This window comes from Gymnodraco acuticeps, unplaced genomic scaffold (assembly GCF_902827175.1).
Source record: "Gymnodraco acuticeps unplaced genomic scaffold, fGymAcu1.1, whole genome shotgun sequence".
NCBI classification, from domain to species: domain Eukaryota; kingdom Metazoa; phylum Chordata; class Actinopteri; order Perciformes; family Bathydraconidae; genus Gymnodraco; species Gymnodraco acuticeps.
In genome coordinates, this window is record NW_022989819.1 from 53,845 (window position 1) to 66,351 (window position 12,507).

The window sequence follows — 12,507 nt, forward strand, 5'->3', positions numbered from 1 at the left end:
ATCCAGTTGTCTGTGTGAGTTTGAGAATTTTTTGTTTCAGCGATCTCCTTTTTGAAAATGTCACACCTGTTTTGGATCGTTTGAAATATACGTGGTTGGATTTTATTTCTAGTACTCAACTTTTTGAAGCACTGTCAGAGGTGGGATTACTTATGGAATCAATGTGCCAAACGCTTTGCGATGAACTAAATGAATGACCAAAGCAAACTAAAGCAGACCACAGTTTAGACTGCTTTTGATTGTCGGTTTTTTTGAAAGGTAATCTTATATTAAGTTAATAAATGCTGATCATATATATACAGAATGCATTTACAGATACACCTTTGAACAGTGCTCTAAAAGCAGTTTGATTTATTCAGTTTTTATTTAATGAAGAAAAGCTCAAATTAAATATCTACTTTAAAAACAATCGTGTGGTTGTTCCAATGTATTACTTACTCATGATAAATGCATGGAACAAGACCTCTCTAGCAGATCTCAGTCAAGTTGTTCGGTTTGCGTCAGAGTTTGATTGACAGGTTTCACACCGCTCCAAAGGATCTTAACTATCCTGGCAGACACACGTATGAAGTGAGGAAGATATACAGTCAGATCCCTATTTAAATTTAAAACAGACTTCCTTTCCCTTGGCATCACAGTCCCTTGTTTGTGCAATTAAGAGTTTGTTTTTACTTGAAAGCGGCAACACTGCAATGGAGATGTGTTCTTGCTCTAAACTAAGGAATCATCTTTGAGAAAGTGTTTTGTTCACCTTCTCCTACGGCAGGCTGAGCAATGAAGGTTGACAGACTAACTGGAGGAGAAGTTTCATCTTGGTGGCGAGAGTTTCTGTGTTTACTCTCCTAATTAGGTCCTCAACGTGAAGAGAGTAAAAACAGGTGTTATTCACTATACCTGATTTCTTTGTCATGCTTTAACGGGCCTACAGAAGCAGCAGCAGCAGCACACTCAAATTAAACTCCGTGCTGCAGCATTTAATGTCTTAGTAGGAATATATTACTTTGACAAATACTTTTTTAGACTTTTATGTGGTTTTAGGAATCACTTCTTCTGATTCATGTATCATTAGTGTAATAGAATTTGCAGTTGGAGGCTATAAGAGAAGCCAAAAACTGCATCAAACAGCATTAAAGTGAGATGACGCCACCAGTCACATTCAGACTTAAGTCGGAGAAATGGTCAAGGAACTACATTGATTTCTTTTCATCATAAATATCCCTTTGTGCTTTCAGCAAGATGACATTGAGCAATTAATTTAATGAGTTACGGTTTTCCTTTTTGTCATTACATTATAAGAGTTATGAGATGAAAATTATGCAGCAGTATATATTTCAGTTTCCCAAATGGGCCAATAAGCTTTAAAATGTTGTATTTTAGTTATAAATTAGGTTAGGACAATGAAAAGAAACAATGCAATTGACTTTTGTTTTGGACAAATTAAAGATTTAAGATGGAAAAAAGCGATTACACTCCAACCCGTTATACAGCGAGCCTAAATCAGAGGCAAATCCAATCTGTTGTGCAGTTGTTCAATTCACCCTCTGTGCAGTTCAAATGAATTTATATTTATTCATATGTAAACCGCCTCTTAGAGGGATTTGACATAGTTTTTATTCTTCTGTCTTGATACCTTGCTTATGATGCGGGGATTGAATCAATTTATATCCGTTTAAGGTGAAGTTGTATTGTTTTTGTGCTTATTCTGCGCCCCGGGGCTTGCTTTGTTGTGGTTGAGTTAATGGAGATGCATATCTAAGTGAACAGTTGCCCCATTTGCACGGAAACAATGTATTAGCTGTTCCTGAAAAATACATACAATTTAAAAGGCAAAAATCAACAAAACCCAGAAAGTGTCCCTGTAGGCTTGTTGTATATCTAAACACATTGTATTAGATGTTCACTGCATTGGAATGAATGGAAGTCTTATTCAAAGCCTTCTGAGTGATTTTATTGGGCTTGTACTGGGGAGTCAAAGCCTGATTGGGAAAACCTTTGTCAGCATTACTTGTCCTGCCTCATTGCACCTGCCGCCTGTCTTGCTGAGTGCCACTATCCCTGGTGATACATAGACCCTCTGCTCCTAATCACTGCCATCGTATTGCCATTACTGAATGGGCCAGTCATTTCAGGGTTGGCAAGACAGCTCAGCTCGCTGCCCTGCCAGAGGCATCAGTGCTTTGTCTCCAGTGTGCTGACTTGAGGGATGGAGCCAGCACCTTGGTTGTACAACAGCGCTGCTTTTCTTACTGGATTTATAGTTACATAAAACATGACAACGTGGACGCACGTAAAGTAGCCTAATACTTTTCCTTTTTGGTGGAGAATCTATTCGTATTCATAATCACGCCAAGATTTATATGAGAAGATTAATATCACTCTCATGCTTGTACATTAAATATCAAGCTGGAGCTAGCGCCTTGTTAGCTTAGCTTAGCATAAGGCTACACGCAAGGGGAAACAAATCCGGCATCTACCGTCACCTCTAAAACCCACTATTTAACACTTCATTTCTCGTTTGTTTTGTTCAGTAAAAAACATAAAGCGACGGTCTTTAAGTCATGCTAAAGCTGTGCTAGCTCCTTGTTAGATTAGCTTAGCATGAGGCTGGAAACAAGAGGTGCATGGCTCTGTGCAAAGAAAACAAATTCCCCTACCGTCACCTCTAAAACTCACTATATAACACTTTGTTTCTCTTTTGTTTAATCCATTAAAAACGTGTACAAGTGATGGCCTTCATGCTTTGCCAAGCTAACAGACACATATTTCATCCCAACCCTGTCTCCTAAAAATTACGTTCCCACAGAACTAAACTGCATTCTGAATTACGTTTAGCTTGAAACGTATTTACTCCCACGTTACGTTCGTTATGAACGTATCTCAAATACGTTTATTTTCTACATATCTTCTAGAAACATATTTTCTCCCACGTTACGTTCCTTATGAACGTATCTTAAATACGTTTATTTTCTACATATCTTTGCCATTTATTGTCTTGCTTATAATAATGATAATAGTCATTTATAAATATCATTTTAGAGCACACCTTTGAAATCGAGAATCAGGCTCGATATATGGTTAAATTAAAATCAGTAGGCGAGGCTGTAATTTCGCCAGCTGTTACTCTCATGAGCGAGGCAGAAAATAATAGTTTTAACATGACAAAAAGCTGCTGTGTCGTTTATTGCACATCAAACATTAAAACAAATCCAGAGTTACGTGTTTCTGTACTTCCTCTAAGAAGAAAGGACAGTAAAAGAAGAGCTCTGTGGCTTCAGGCTTGATCGCGGTTCAAATGACAGCGTTGGTTTCCCCAAAAGTGGGCGGGGCTGTAAAGTGACGTAGATTTTACTATCATCTATTATTCAAAACCATTCTATTTATTCTAACGTAAATTACATGCCAGTGTTTTATCTTTTTATTTATTTGTTTTATTTTAAATCGTATAAACGTCTGTGAGGAAAATAAATGGGGTTTAGAGCCTCAAAATACTGAAATCTGTATTTTTTAAAATCTTTTCCTTCTAATTTGTTATTCTTTTCTAAATAACACACTGTTATTTACTCAACCATAACACACAATTATCCTTGTTTTTATTTATTTGTTTAATTCTATAATCTTGGGCTTTTTAGCCGTAAATAAAGTCACCAGAAACAGACGGGACATTTCGAGATTTAGGATGGCCGAAGACACTACACTACCCATAATCCCCAGCTATCGTTTGGGACTACAGTCCCGTTGACAAACCCCGTGATGTTGGAGTGGCAGTGCGCCAAGGTTACGCCGAGCGTCAAGCTCTTTGAAATGGAACGAAACCACGGCAGACTATTCAAAACTGGACTCGAACGCCCCCCGAGAAATACACATGCTGGCTATTGTGTTTCGCAACATGTTCTCTATGGCACGTATCTACTGGGAATTGTAGTTTTAAAAGACGTTTTTCCCAAAATTAGAAGTTGCCAGTATTAAACTGTATACAGCCCTGGAGGTTTAGGCGATAGGAAACACATTGGTGTGTACACATTTAAAACATGTAATTACTAAATGGGTAAAAATCGCTTATATCCATAATGGGCAGCATTAATATATACCCACACGACAGCTCATTGTTACTTTGTAATTCTACTCCACTACAATTCAGAGGTTAACCTGGTATTTTTACTCCACTACATTTAGTTTAGTTACTTTGCAGATTCTGATTAATAATGTGAAATATAAACAACCCTAAAAGCAGACTTTAGTTACACCTGAGTAAAATTCAGGTAAGGTGATTGTCAAGTGCCAACAATCAGGAGAGATATTTGATAGGTGGTGCTTGAGAAGACGAAACATTTATCTGCAGATCTCTATAAAGTATATTCATTACTCGTTATTCTCTACTAATAGTTCATTAAAAACTGTATAATGGCTATTTTGCACATCCCTTTCAAGATTTCATGATTTTCTAAGGTTTCTTAATCATATACACAACTTGGGTCGCAGGTTCCTCAACAGCGCATTACAAGACATCTATCAATATGTGTGTACCTCCACCATTAAACTGTCATATTTTGCACATTTCTTATTCTATCTACATACATAAGAGTATAATTAATGTGTATAATATCAGTTAAAAGAAGTGCTTCAACATAGTTAACATTGCAGGAAAGCACTATATTAGACGTTAAGTACTTTGTCAGGCTTAATATTCATCGGTAGATACCCCCAAAGCTTTTTTCTTATTTAAAATAAGACCTTAACCTAAAGTATTCTTTAATGTGTTAATAAAGGTTAATTCGTTTTTCTGTTTTGCACATCCTCCTATTAATATCTTTGTACATCCGGCACTAAACTGTTTTATTGTAGAGATCACTTATAGTATCTTCTTGACTTTTTATATTCTATATTTCTATCATTGACCTTCTACTTTCCCCCTATGAAAGTATGTACTCTTAATATTGTTTTCATCAAATAACATTATTCAACAAAAATAATTCAATAACGTGCTTTAACCACTAGGCGGTGCACACAAGGTACACACAGCATACTAATAATAACTTTGTATTATTAGTGTAGAACACTTATGTATGTATAACATCTGAAGATGTGTAGTTTTATTCATGTTTTTACATAATTTTACAGGATATTGCTATATTATTTCAGATGTTTTACTTCTACACATTAATATCTGATTTGTAAAACATCACAGACAGAAAGGTATATCCGTCATTTAATGGTAAGCTATTGCAATTCTGAATCCATAGATGTGTCTCCCATCACCCAAATCCCCTGACTATTCTCTCAACTCAGTATTTACATTCTTATCCATCCATCCATCCATCTTCTTCCGCTTATCCGTGGTCGGGTCGCGGGGGTAGCAGTTCCAGCAGAGAGCCCCAAACTTTCTTTTCCCTGGCGACATCAACCAGCTCTGACTGGGGGATCCCAAGGCGCTCCCAGGCCAGCGAAGAGATATAATCCCTCCACCTGGTCCTAGGTCTACCCCTTGGTCTCTTCCCAGCTGGACGTGCCTGGAACACCTCCCTAGGGAGGCGCCCAGGTGGCATCCTAACTAGGTGCCCGAACCACCTCAACTGGCTCCTTTCGACGCGAAGGAGGAGCGGCTCAACTCCGAGTCCCTCCCTGATGACCGAACTTCTCACCTTATCCCTAAGGGAGACACCAGCCACCCTGCGGAGAAAACCCATCTCGGCCGCTTGTATCCGCGATCTCGTTTACATTCTTATATTCAAAGAAAATCAGTAATATCTTTAAAAACTACAAGTCCTTTTCTATCAGCTGTGCACCGTTATGGTGTAAATATAACCTATTATCTACCAATTGGATCAAATATAAAAGTCAGCCGAATTATTATTGATACTGCAAGGAGACGTATTTTGTGAAAAGAAATTGAAGATGTTGTTTAATTGTTGATATATTTATGATCCACATCAAGTATTCAGTTTTGGCGGCAGTTCCTCATGTTTGTCTAGAAGTCTTCTCAGCAGGGCTCTATAAATAAAGAACTACGGCAGATGTATAATATTTAATGGAGCCGAACCGTGTATTACAATGCCGTTATGTGATGACTTCCAAAGAGAAAAGCAAGAACACTCTGAATTAGGTATTATTTTATTTTTCGTTTTCGGATATCACAACTTATTAACACCATATACCAGCGTTTATTGCGGCTAAAACATCCAATCAACGAGCTTCAAGCTGAGGATCTTGGGTAATCAGTTCGGTGGATTTGTGGTGTGTATCGCTCGAAATGTCCCGCCTGTTTCCGGTGACTTTATTTACGGCTAAAAAGCCCAAGATTATAGAATTAAACGAATAAATAAAAACAAGGATAATTGTGTGTTATGGTTGAGTAAATAACAGTGTGTTATTTAGAAAATAATAACAAATTAGAAGGAAAAGATTTAAAAAAATACAGATTTCAGTATTTTGAGGCTCTAAACCCCATTTATTTTCCTCACAGACGGGAAAAAAGTCCGACATTATACGATTTAAAATAAAAACAAATAAATAAAAAGATAAAACACTGGCATGTAATTTACGTTAGAATAAATAGAATGGTTTTGAATAATAGATGATAGTAAAACGTCACTTTACAGCCCCGCCCACTTTTGGGGAAACCAACGCTGTCATTTGAACGGCGATCAAGCCTGAAGCCACAGAGCTCTTCTTTTACTGTCCTTTCTTCTTAGAGGAAGTACAGAAACAAGTAACTCTGGATTTGTTTTAATCTTTGAGGTGCAATAAACGACACAGCAGCTTTTTGTCATGTTAAAACTATTATTTTCTGCCTCGCTCATGAGAGTAACAGCTGCCGAAATTACAGCCTCGCCTACTGATTTTTAATTTAACCATATATCGAGCCCGATTCTCGATTTCAAATGTGTGCTCTAAAATGATATTTATAAATGACTATTATCATTATTATAAGCAAGGCAATAAATGGCAAAGATATGTAGAAAATAAACGTATTTAAGATACGTTCATAACGAACGTAACGTGGGAGAAAATACGTTTCTAGAAGATATGTAGAAAATAAACGTATTTAAGATACGTTCATAACGAACGTAACGTGGGAGAAGATATGTTTCTAGAAGATATGTAGAAAATAAACGTATTTGAGATACGTTCATAACAAACGTAACGTGGGAGAAAATACGTTTCTAGCTAAACGTAATTGAGAATGCAGTTTAGTTCTGTGGGAACGTAATTTTTAGGAGACAGGGTTGTCCTTAAAAGTGTACACTTTTTCAAAATGTATTTTTGCCAAGAGGGTGAAGAAATCTATTAACATTGTGTTGACAACATCTTATGAATATTGAGCCATACAACAATACAATAAGTATAAACACATAATGATTTGGAGTCAAATGCTACCTTTGCATGGATGCCAGTGACTCCCCACAGGATATCTCACCTATTCCTCAGAGTTGAGCTAATTGCCCTCTTTGGCAACCAATTAAAAAATGTTCTTATCATCCACACTTGAGATAGTAATTTCCCTCGCAATAGGTCTCCAAGTCAAGGAGTACCAGACTGCTTCCACCTTCACCTAGCACAAGAGGCAATAATTATGGTGACATATTTAGACACATGCAGTCATAAGCCACCATAGTTACAACATGAGATATTTCTGCCAATGTTTTGGGAAGTCAGAGGTGAATTTAAGTGCGCTCAATAGATTATTCTCAGTATAGATATATATCTGTATCTACACTATTGGGAAAAACATGAGGGTATTTTATAGTATAATTAAAATCTGCTACCTGTTACCATCCACTACTGTATGTGAATGTGTGAACATTTGAAACAGGTTCAGAGGCGTTAGAATAAGTTCCTCTTGAGCCAGTGTACTAACTCTCCTTCAATCGATACTGCCCTGCAGTTGTAAGAGACACCTCAGACAAAAAAAAGGTTTTGAGGAAACTAAACTTTGGGAAACATGATTACAGAGCTTTGACTCTCTGACCTGACTTTTGGAGACTGGCCTGGCTCTAAAGGTGTCTTTCGAGAGGGAATCTCCATTTCAACGGGTGTACACAGAGAAGATTGGGAGCTCTAGAGAGAGCAACTTATTCCTGCAGTCGCTTCACAGCCACACGACATCTCACAGAGTCCTCTCCTCTCTAACTCCTCCAATTGAAGTAAAACCTTGGTTCATATTAAACAAAAGCGAATCAAACTGGAGCGATTGTAAGTGAGGAATAACTTTGATTATATAGATCTATATTTCTGGCCATCCCTCTGAAATATACTGGAATTTGGGATAGCATCGATAGTGCTAATGTATTCACTTTGACGCTGTGATGTTGGTAATAAATGCTAATGCTGAACTTGCACTACTTTGTTTGGCATATTTGTATTCAATTACATTTAGCTGATGCTTTTATCCAAAGCATTTACACTAAGTGCAATAAACCACAAACTCATATTAATTTTTGATAGTGCTGATGCATTATTTTCAAATGAGCTGAACCCTTTAAGTACAACACTCTTTTGATTAGGTTTGGTTGGTCTTGATTGGCTGGCCAGGTTGTAAGGGAAACAGGTGGGTTTTCAGTCTGTCAATGGGGAGTCATCATTATTGTATGATACTGTCACAGACTTATGAAGAAACAACACGTTCCTAATGAAGGATAATGAAGTTAATCAGTCTGTTTTGTAGTAAGTTGTGTCACGTCATAGCTGCAAAACTGCCTTTGTAAAATAATACCAATATATATTTTAAACACTTTCTTTAATAGTGTCTGTAGGGTTTTCTGATGACACATTTGTTTATTTCGATAACATGGTTCTGTACTTTGGGTCAATCACACATACAGAGTTTCTGGAAGTCATAAGGTGATGTCAAGGTAAGGTCATAAGAGATGCATCCTTTACATAAAATGAGTGAATGACAATGGCTGTAGCTAATAAGATGATAAGAGAATTCCTATCTTTATAAAATATGATTGTGGTTGTTTCCTCCCTGCAATGTCGTTTGCTGCCTCTCAGTAAAGTACACAGTATGTATTTGGTATTGTGTGGCATTACTACGAATAATGGACGCACTAGTACAAAAGCTGTGACAGGTTGAGCTCCCAGTAAAACAGCACGATAATAATTGGATTCAGACAACACGCCCAAATGCCCAAAACGTGTTCAGTTGTTTACGGCCTTTAAAGCTCAAGGGCCTGTTACTGTACACACCTCTGAGTCACCAGCACCTCTCAAAAGATGTTTCTAAATATAAGTCTGGTGTTGCTGTGTAAATGTTTTTTTTTCCAATCAGAACTTTAGAGGTTGGTAATCTTTTCCAAACTTTTTCCAAGCAGCCATTAATCCTCCTGTAAACTCACTGCCTGAAATATACCAGCTTATTAATCAGAACAACCCCATACACACACATTTATTCTAAGAGTGATGTTTTTTTTCCAGTTTTCTTCACAGGTGTAATCAAAAGTGTAATCCATCACTTGCCCCCTCTGATTCTTGTGGATATAAGTCTGAAAGATGTGATGTTTATTGTTCCTGTAAATGTCACAGGATCTATTTTTGTGGCACAAATACAAAACATTTCTCTGGAAAAAAATGTTTATCGTACACATGACTCATAGAAACTTCACAGCTCACATTGAGTAGTATGGTATTTATTTCATTAACTGGGCTGCCCAACGGGTCTCAAAGGACCGAGTATCCCAGCTATTAAATACATTTTCTCCCATAAAAATAGTAATCACAGCTGTTTATGATGATTACAGTGTATTATTATTTTCTGTTAACCCCACTGTGCTTCTTTACCACCCTCTGAGTCCTTGGTATGATACGACTTTTGACAATATGATCTCTCTCTCTTGGTTCTGCAGAACGGCGAGGCATCACTCTTTGAGGTGAACATCCGTTACGTTGGCGGCTTGCTGTCGGCCTACTACCTGACAGGAGAGGAGGTAAGATTAATAGACGTCTGTTCTCCCTCTTCTCTGCTGAGATCTGCTGCTCCATTCATCCCCACCCAGCCTGTGTAGTTTGAAAGATGAACAGGCTCAGTGACTTCCTGTGCGTGCAGAGTAGCGTCACCATAAAATGATCTCTTACAAAAGTTCACGTTGCAGGTTTATCCAACCGTAACAATATCTTTTGCCTATCAAATTACATACAGTTCATTGTTTGGCCTTTTAATTATTTTCAGTGGGAAATTAGTGTTTTAATGTGCTCATGCGTTCAGAGGTTGTTTTGTTTGCTGCAGGAAACGATAAACAAGACCCTGTTTTGACAAGCCTATAGGTTGTTGAGTATGTAAGATATCATATGAATACATTATGATGCCATTATCTTATGCAGTGCCACACACTTGAATAACATTTCACATTTTAACAGATTTGTTTTGGCCAGTTTTCAGTTGCCATAACATTTCTAGTTGTATGCAAATGTTAAAAGGCAGAATATACTCTGCTGCTAACTGCAACAACAAAGCTTGATAAAATACTCAAATATGCAGATGATTGAAACAAATATATCGTGTTTTGTTTCTCAGTGTGGCCGAAAAATTGAAATGTGCAACAAAAAACTAACCAGATCAAATTGTTACAAAAACATGAAACCACGTTCTTATAGATTTGGGCGTTTCAGCCTTATTTGGTTTTATTTGCAGCATCTCATAATAGTTCAAATATATATTTGTTTATCTTAACTCAAAATATTTAAAATAATGAGGCTTAAGTATGAACCGCTTCAAATCTGCGAGGACTCAGGCTACACTAGAAAACGGAAGGTCATTTGCTCCTATCTTTTGAAAGGCGGAGTGAATGAGAATCACTTTTCTCTGTTTGAAGAACTATCGCCGTTGTGTCCTTCAATAAAGCCGCAGTCGTTCGGGTGAAGCATGACGTGCCACTTTGTATCAAGGCCAACGGACAGCTAACAGTGAAGCTGAGAAACTTTATGAGTGTGAAGCGCGACCTTGCCATGTTACAACCCGGCTCCTGGGCTGCAACAAAAAGCAGGGAGGCGAGACGAGAGGTACGAATATACGTTTATTTGCTAAACACGTCAACTAAATGGACACCAATAACAGGTCCCCGAAGCTGGCGCAGAGAGGGTGCCCAGAGGAGTGAGCGCGACGTAACCTGCTGGGCTCCTCCTATATTCTGTTTGATTCAGGTGTAGCTCATCCAGCAGGTGCGCCTCATCAGACAGCTGCAGCTGGAACCTGCAATCAGACACAAAACACACACACAACCAGACGGCCCCCCACGCGGTGTGGAGGGGTCGTCAAAGCCAGAAGAGAACTTTGAATACAACCTGGCTGCATACATACAGGTTTAGAAATGGCCTGTGACAACCACATAGTACAAATGGTCCAGTTCATTATCAGTGCATTGTGAAGTCACTGGAGGTCAACATATCATCGTGATGAGCCTCCGCCAACATACACTGCATTGGTGATGTTGGAAAGGTACTCTATGGAAGAGACTTAAATCTGTGCAGAAGCAGAATTAATGGAGAGAGGATCCAGTGACATATGAACACTCAAGTCGGTTTAATGGACATTGATTTGCAGGCTGAGCGAGTTGAGGGAAGAGCAGCATTAAATTGTCCTCCGCTGCTGGATGAGTGAAATATGAACACATTGCTGGAGCAGAATATATTGTTGAATCCATTATTCCACATTTGTGTGCCATTAGTGCCATGCAGGAAATGTTCTTCTATTTTATTCACTGGTCCGTGGACATTCTATATATTGCAAGGGTAATGACATTTGTTAATATGAATGTGCGTTTCTGCGAGAGAGCAAGAGAGTGTATTATCCATAAAGTTTGCGTATGTCTCCCCTCGGACAAGGACTTACAGTACTGTAGTCTAGGTGAAGAAAACCGTAGAAAAAAAGAGCAGCTACACCTTTCATATCCATTACATGTATTCATACCCGGTGTTTGATTTATTTGGTAGAGTGGAGAAGAAGTAAAACAATGCTGCCTCTTTAGCTCTGGTTCAGATTGTGTTCACACTGAATTATTGCTAACAAACCAAGACAGGTAATCGACATGAAATACAATTCCAGACGCATTAAGTTCCTACTGAACCTTGTGTGTATTTGTTATCTGATTTAATGTTCACAGGGGGCTTAAATAAATGACTTAAGAGGATTAGTTGTGACTGGAGCTGGACTTCTTGTGTCATAAATAGTGACAAACTGCTTAAAACAGGATAAAAAGAGGCTTTTTAAACTGCAATATTACAGGGATATTTGTGTAGTTGCTATATTTTACTTCTTGTTTTTTTGGTAAGCAGCTTAAATAAACAGAGTAGGAAACAAACTCACCACGCTTCTGTGTATTGTATTACTTATTACAGAGATCTATTTCGTGACATATCACATTCACAAGATGCGTCATTAGTAATAAAGCTTTTGAATTCATACCAGGGTTTGTTTGAGCCAGAACCAAAACAGACCAAAACATGCACACAGAGAAATACACCACTCAGTTTGAATCTAATCAAACAGATGACAGCTCTAATAGTTTTTTGACA

General features: G+C 38.0%; 1 protein-coding gene across 2 annotated transcripts in view; it reads left to right on the forward strand.

Annotated features, from left to right (window-relative positions):
• LOC117557108 (mannosyl-oligosaccharide 1,2-alpha-mannosidase IA) overlaps positions 1-12,507 on the forward strand; it is a gene marked incomplete at its 5' end in the record, with an annotated part of 133,450 nt that overhangs the window by 45,836 nt on the left and 75,107 nt on the right. For both annotated transcript variants that reach the window (XM_034232796.1, XM_034232802.1), the window contains 1 exon segment: positions 9,843-9,923. In XM_034232796.1, the coding sequence (XP_034088687.1) occupies positions 9,843-9,923 (81 nt within the window).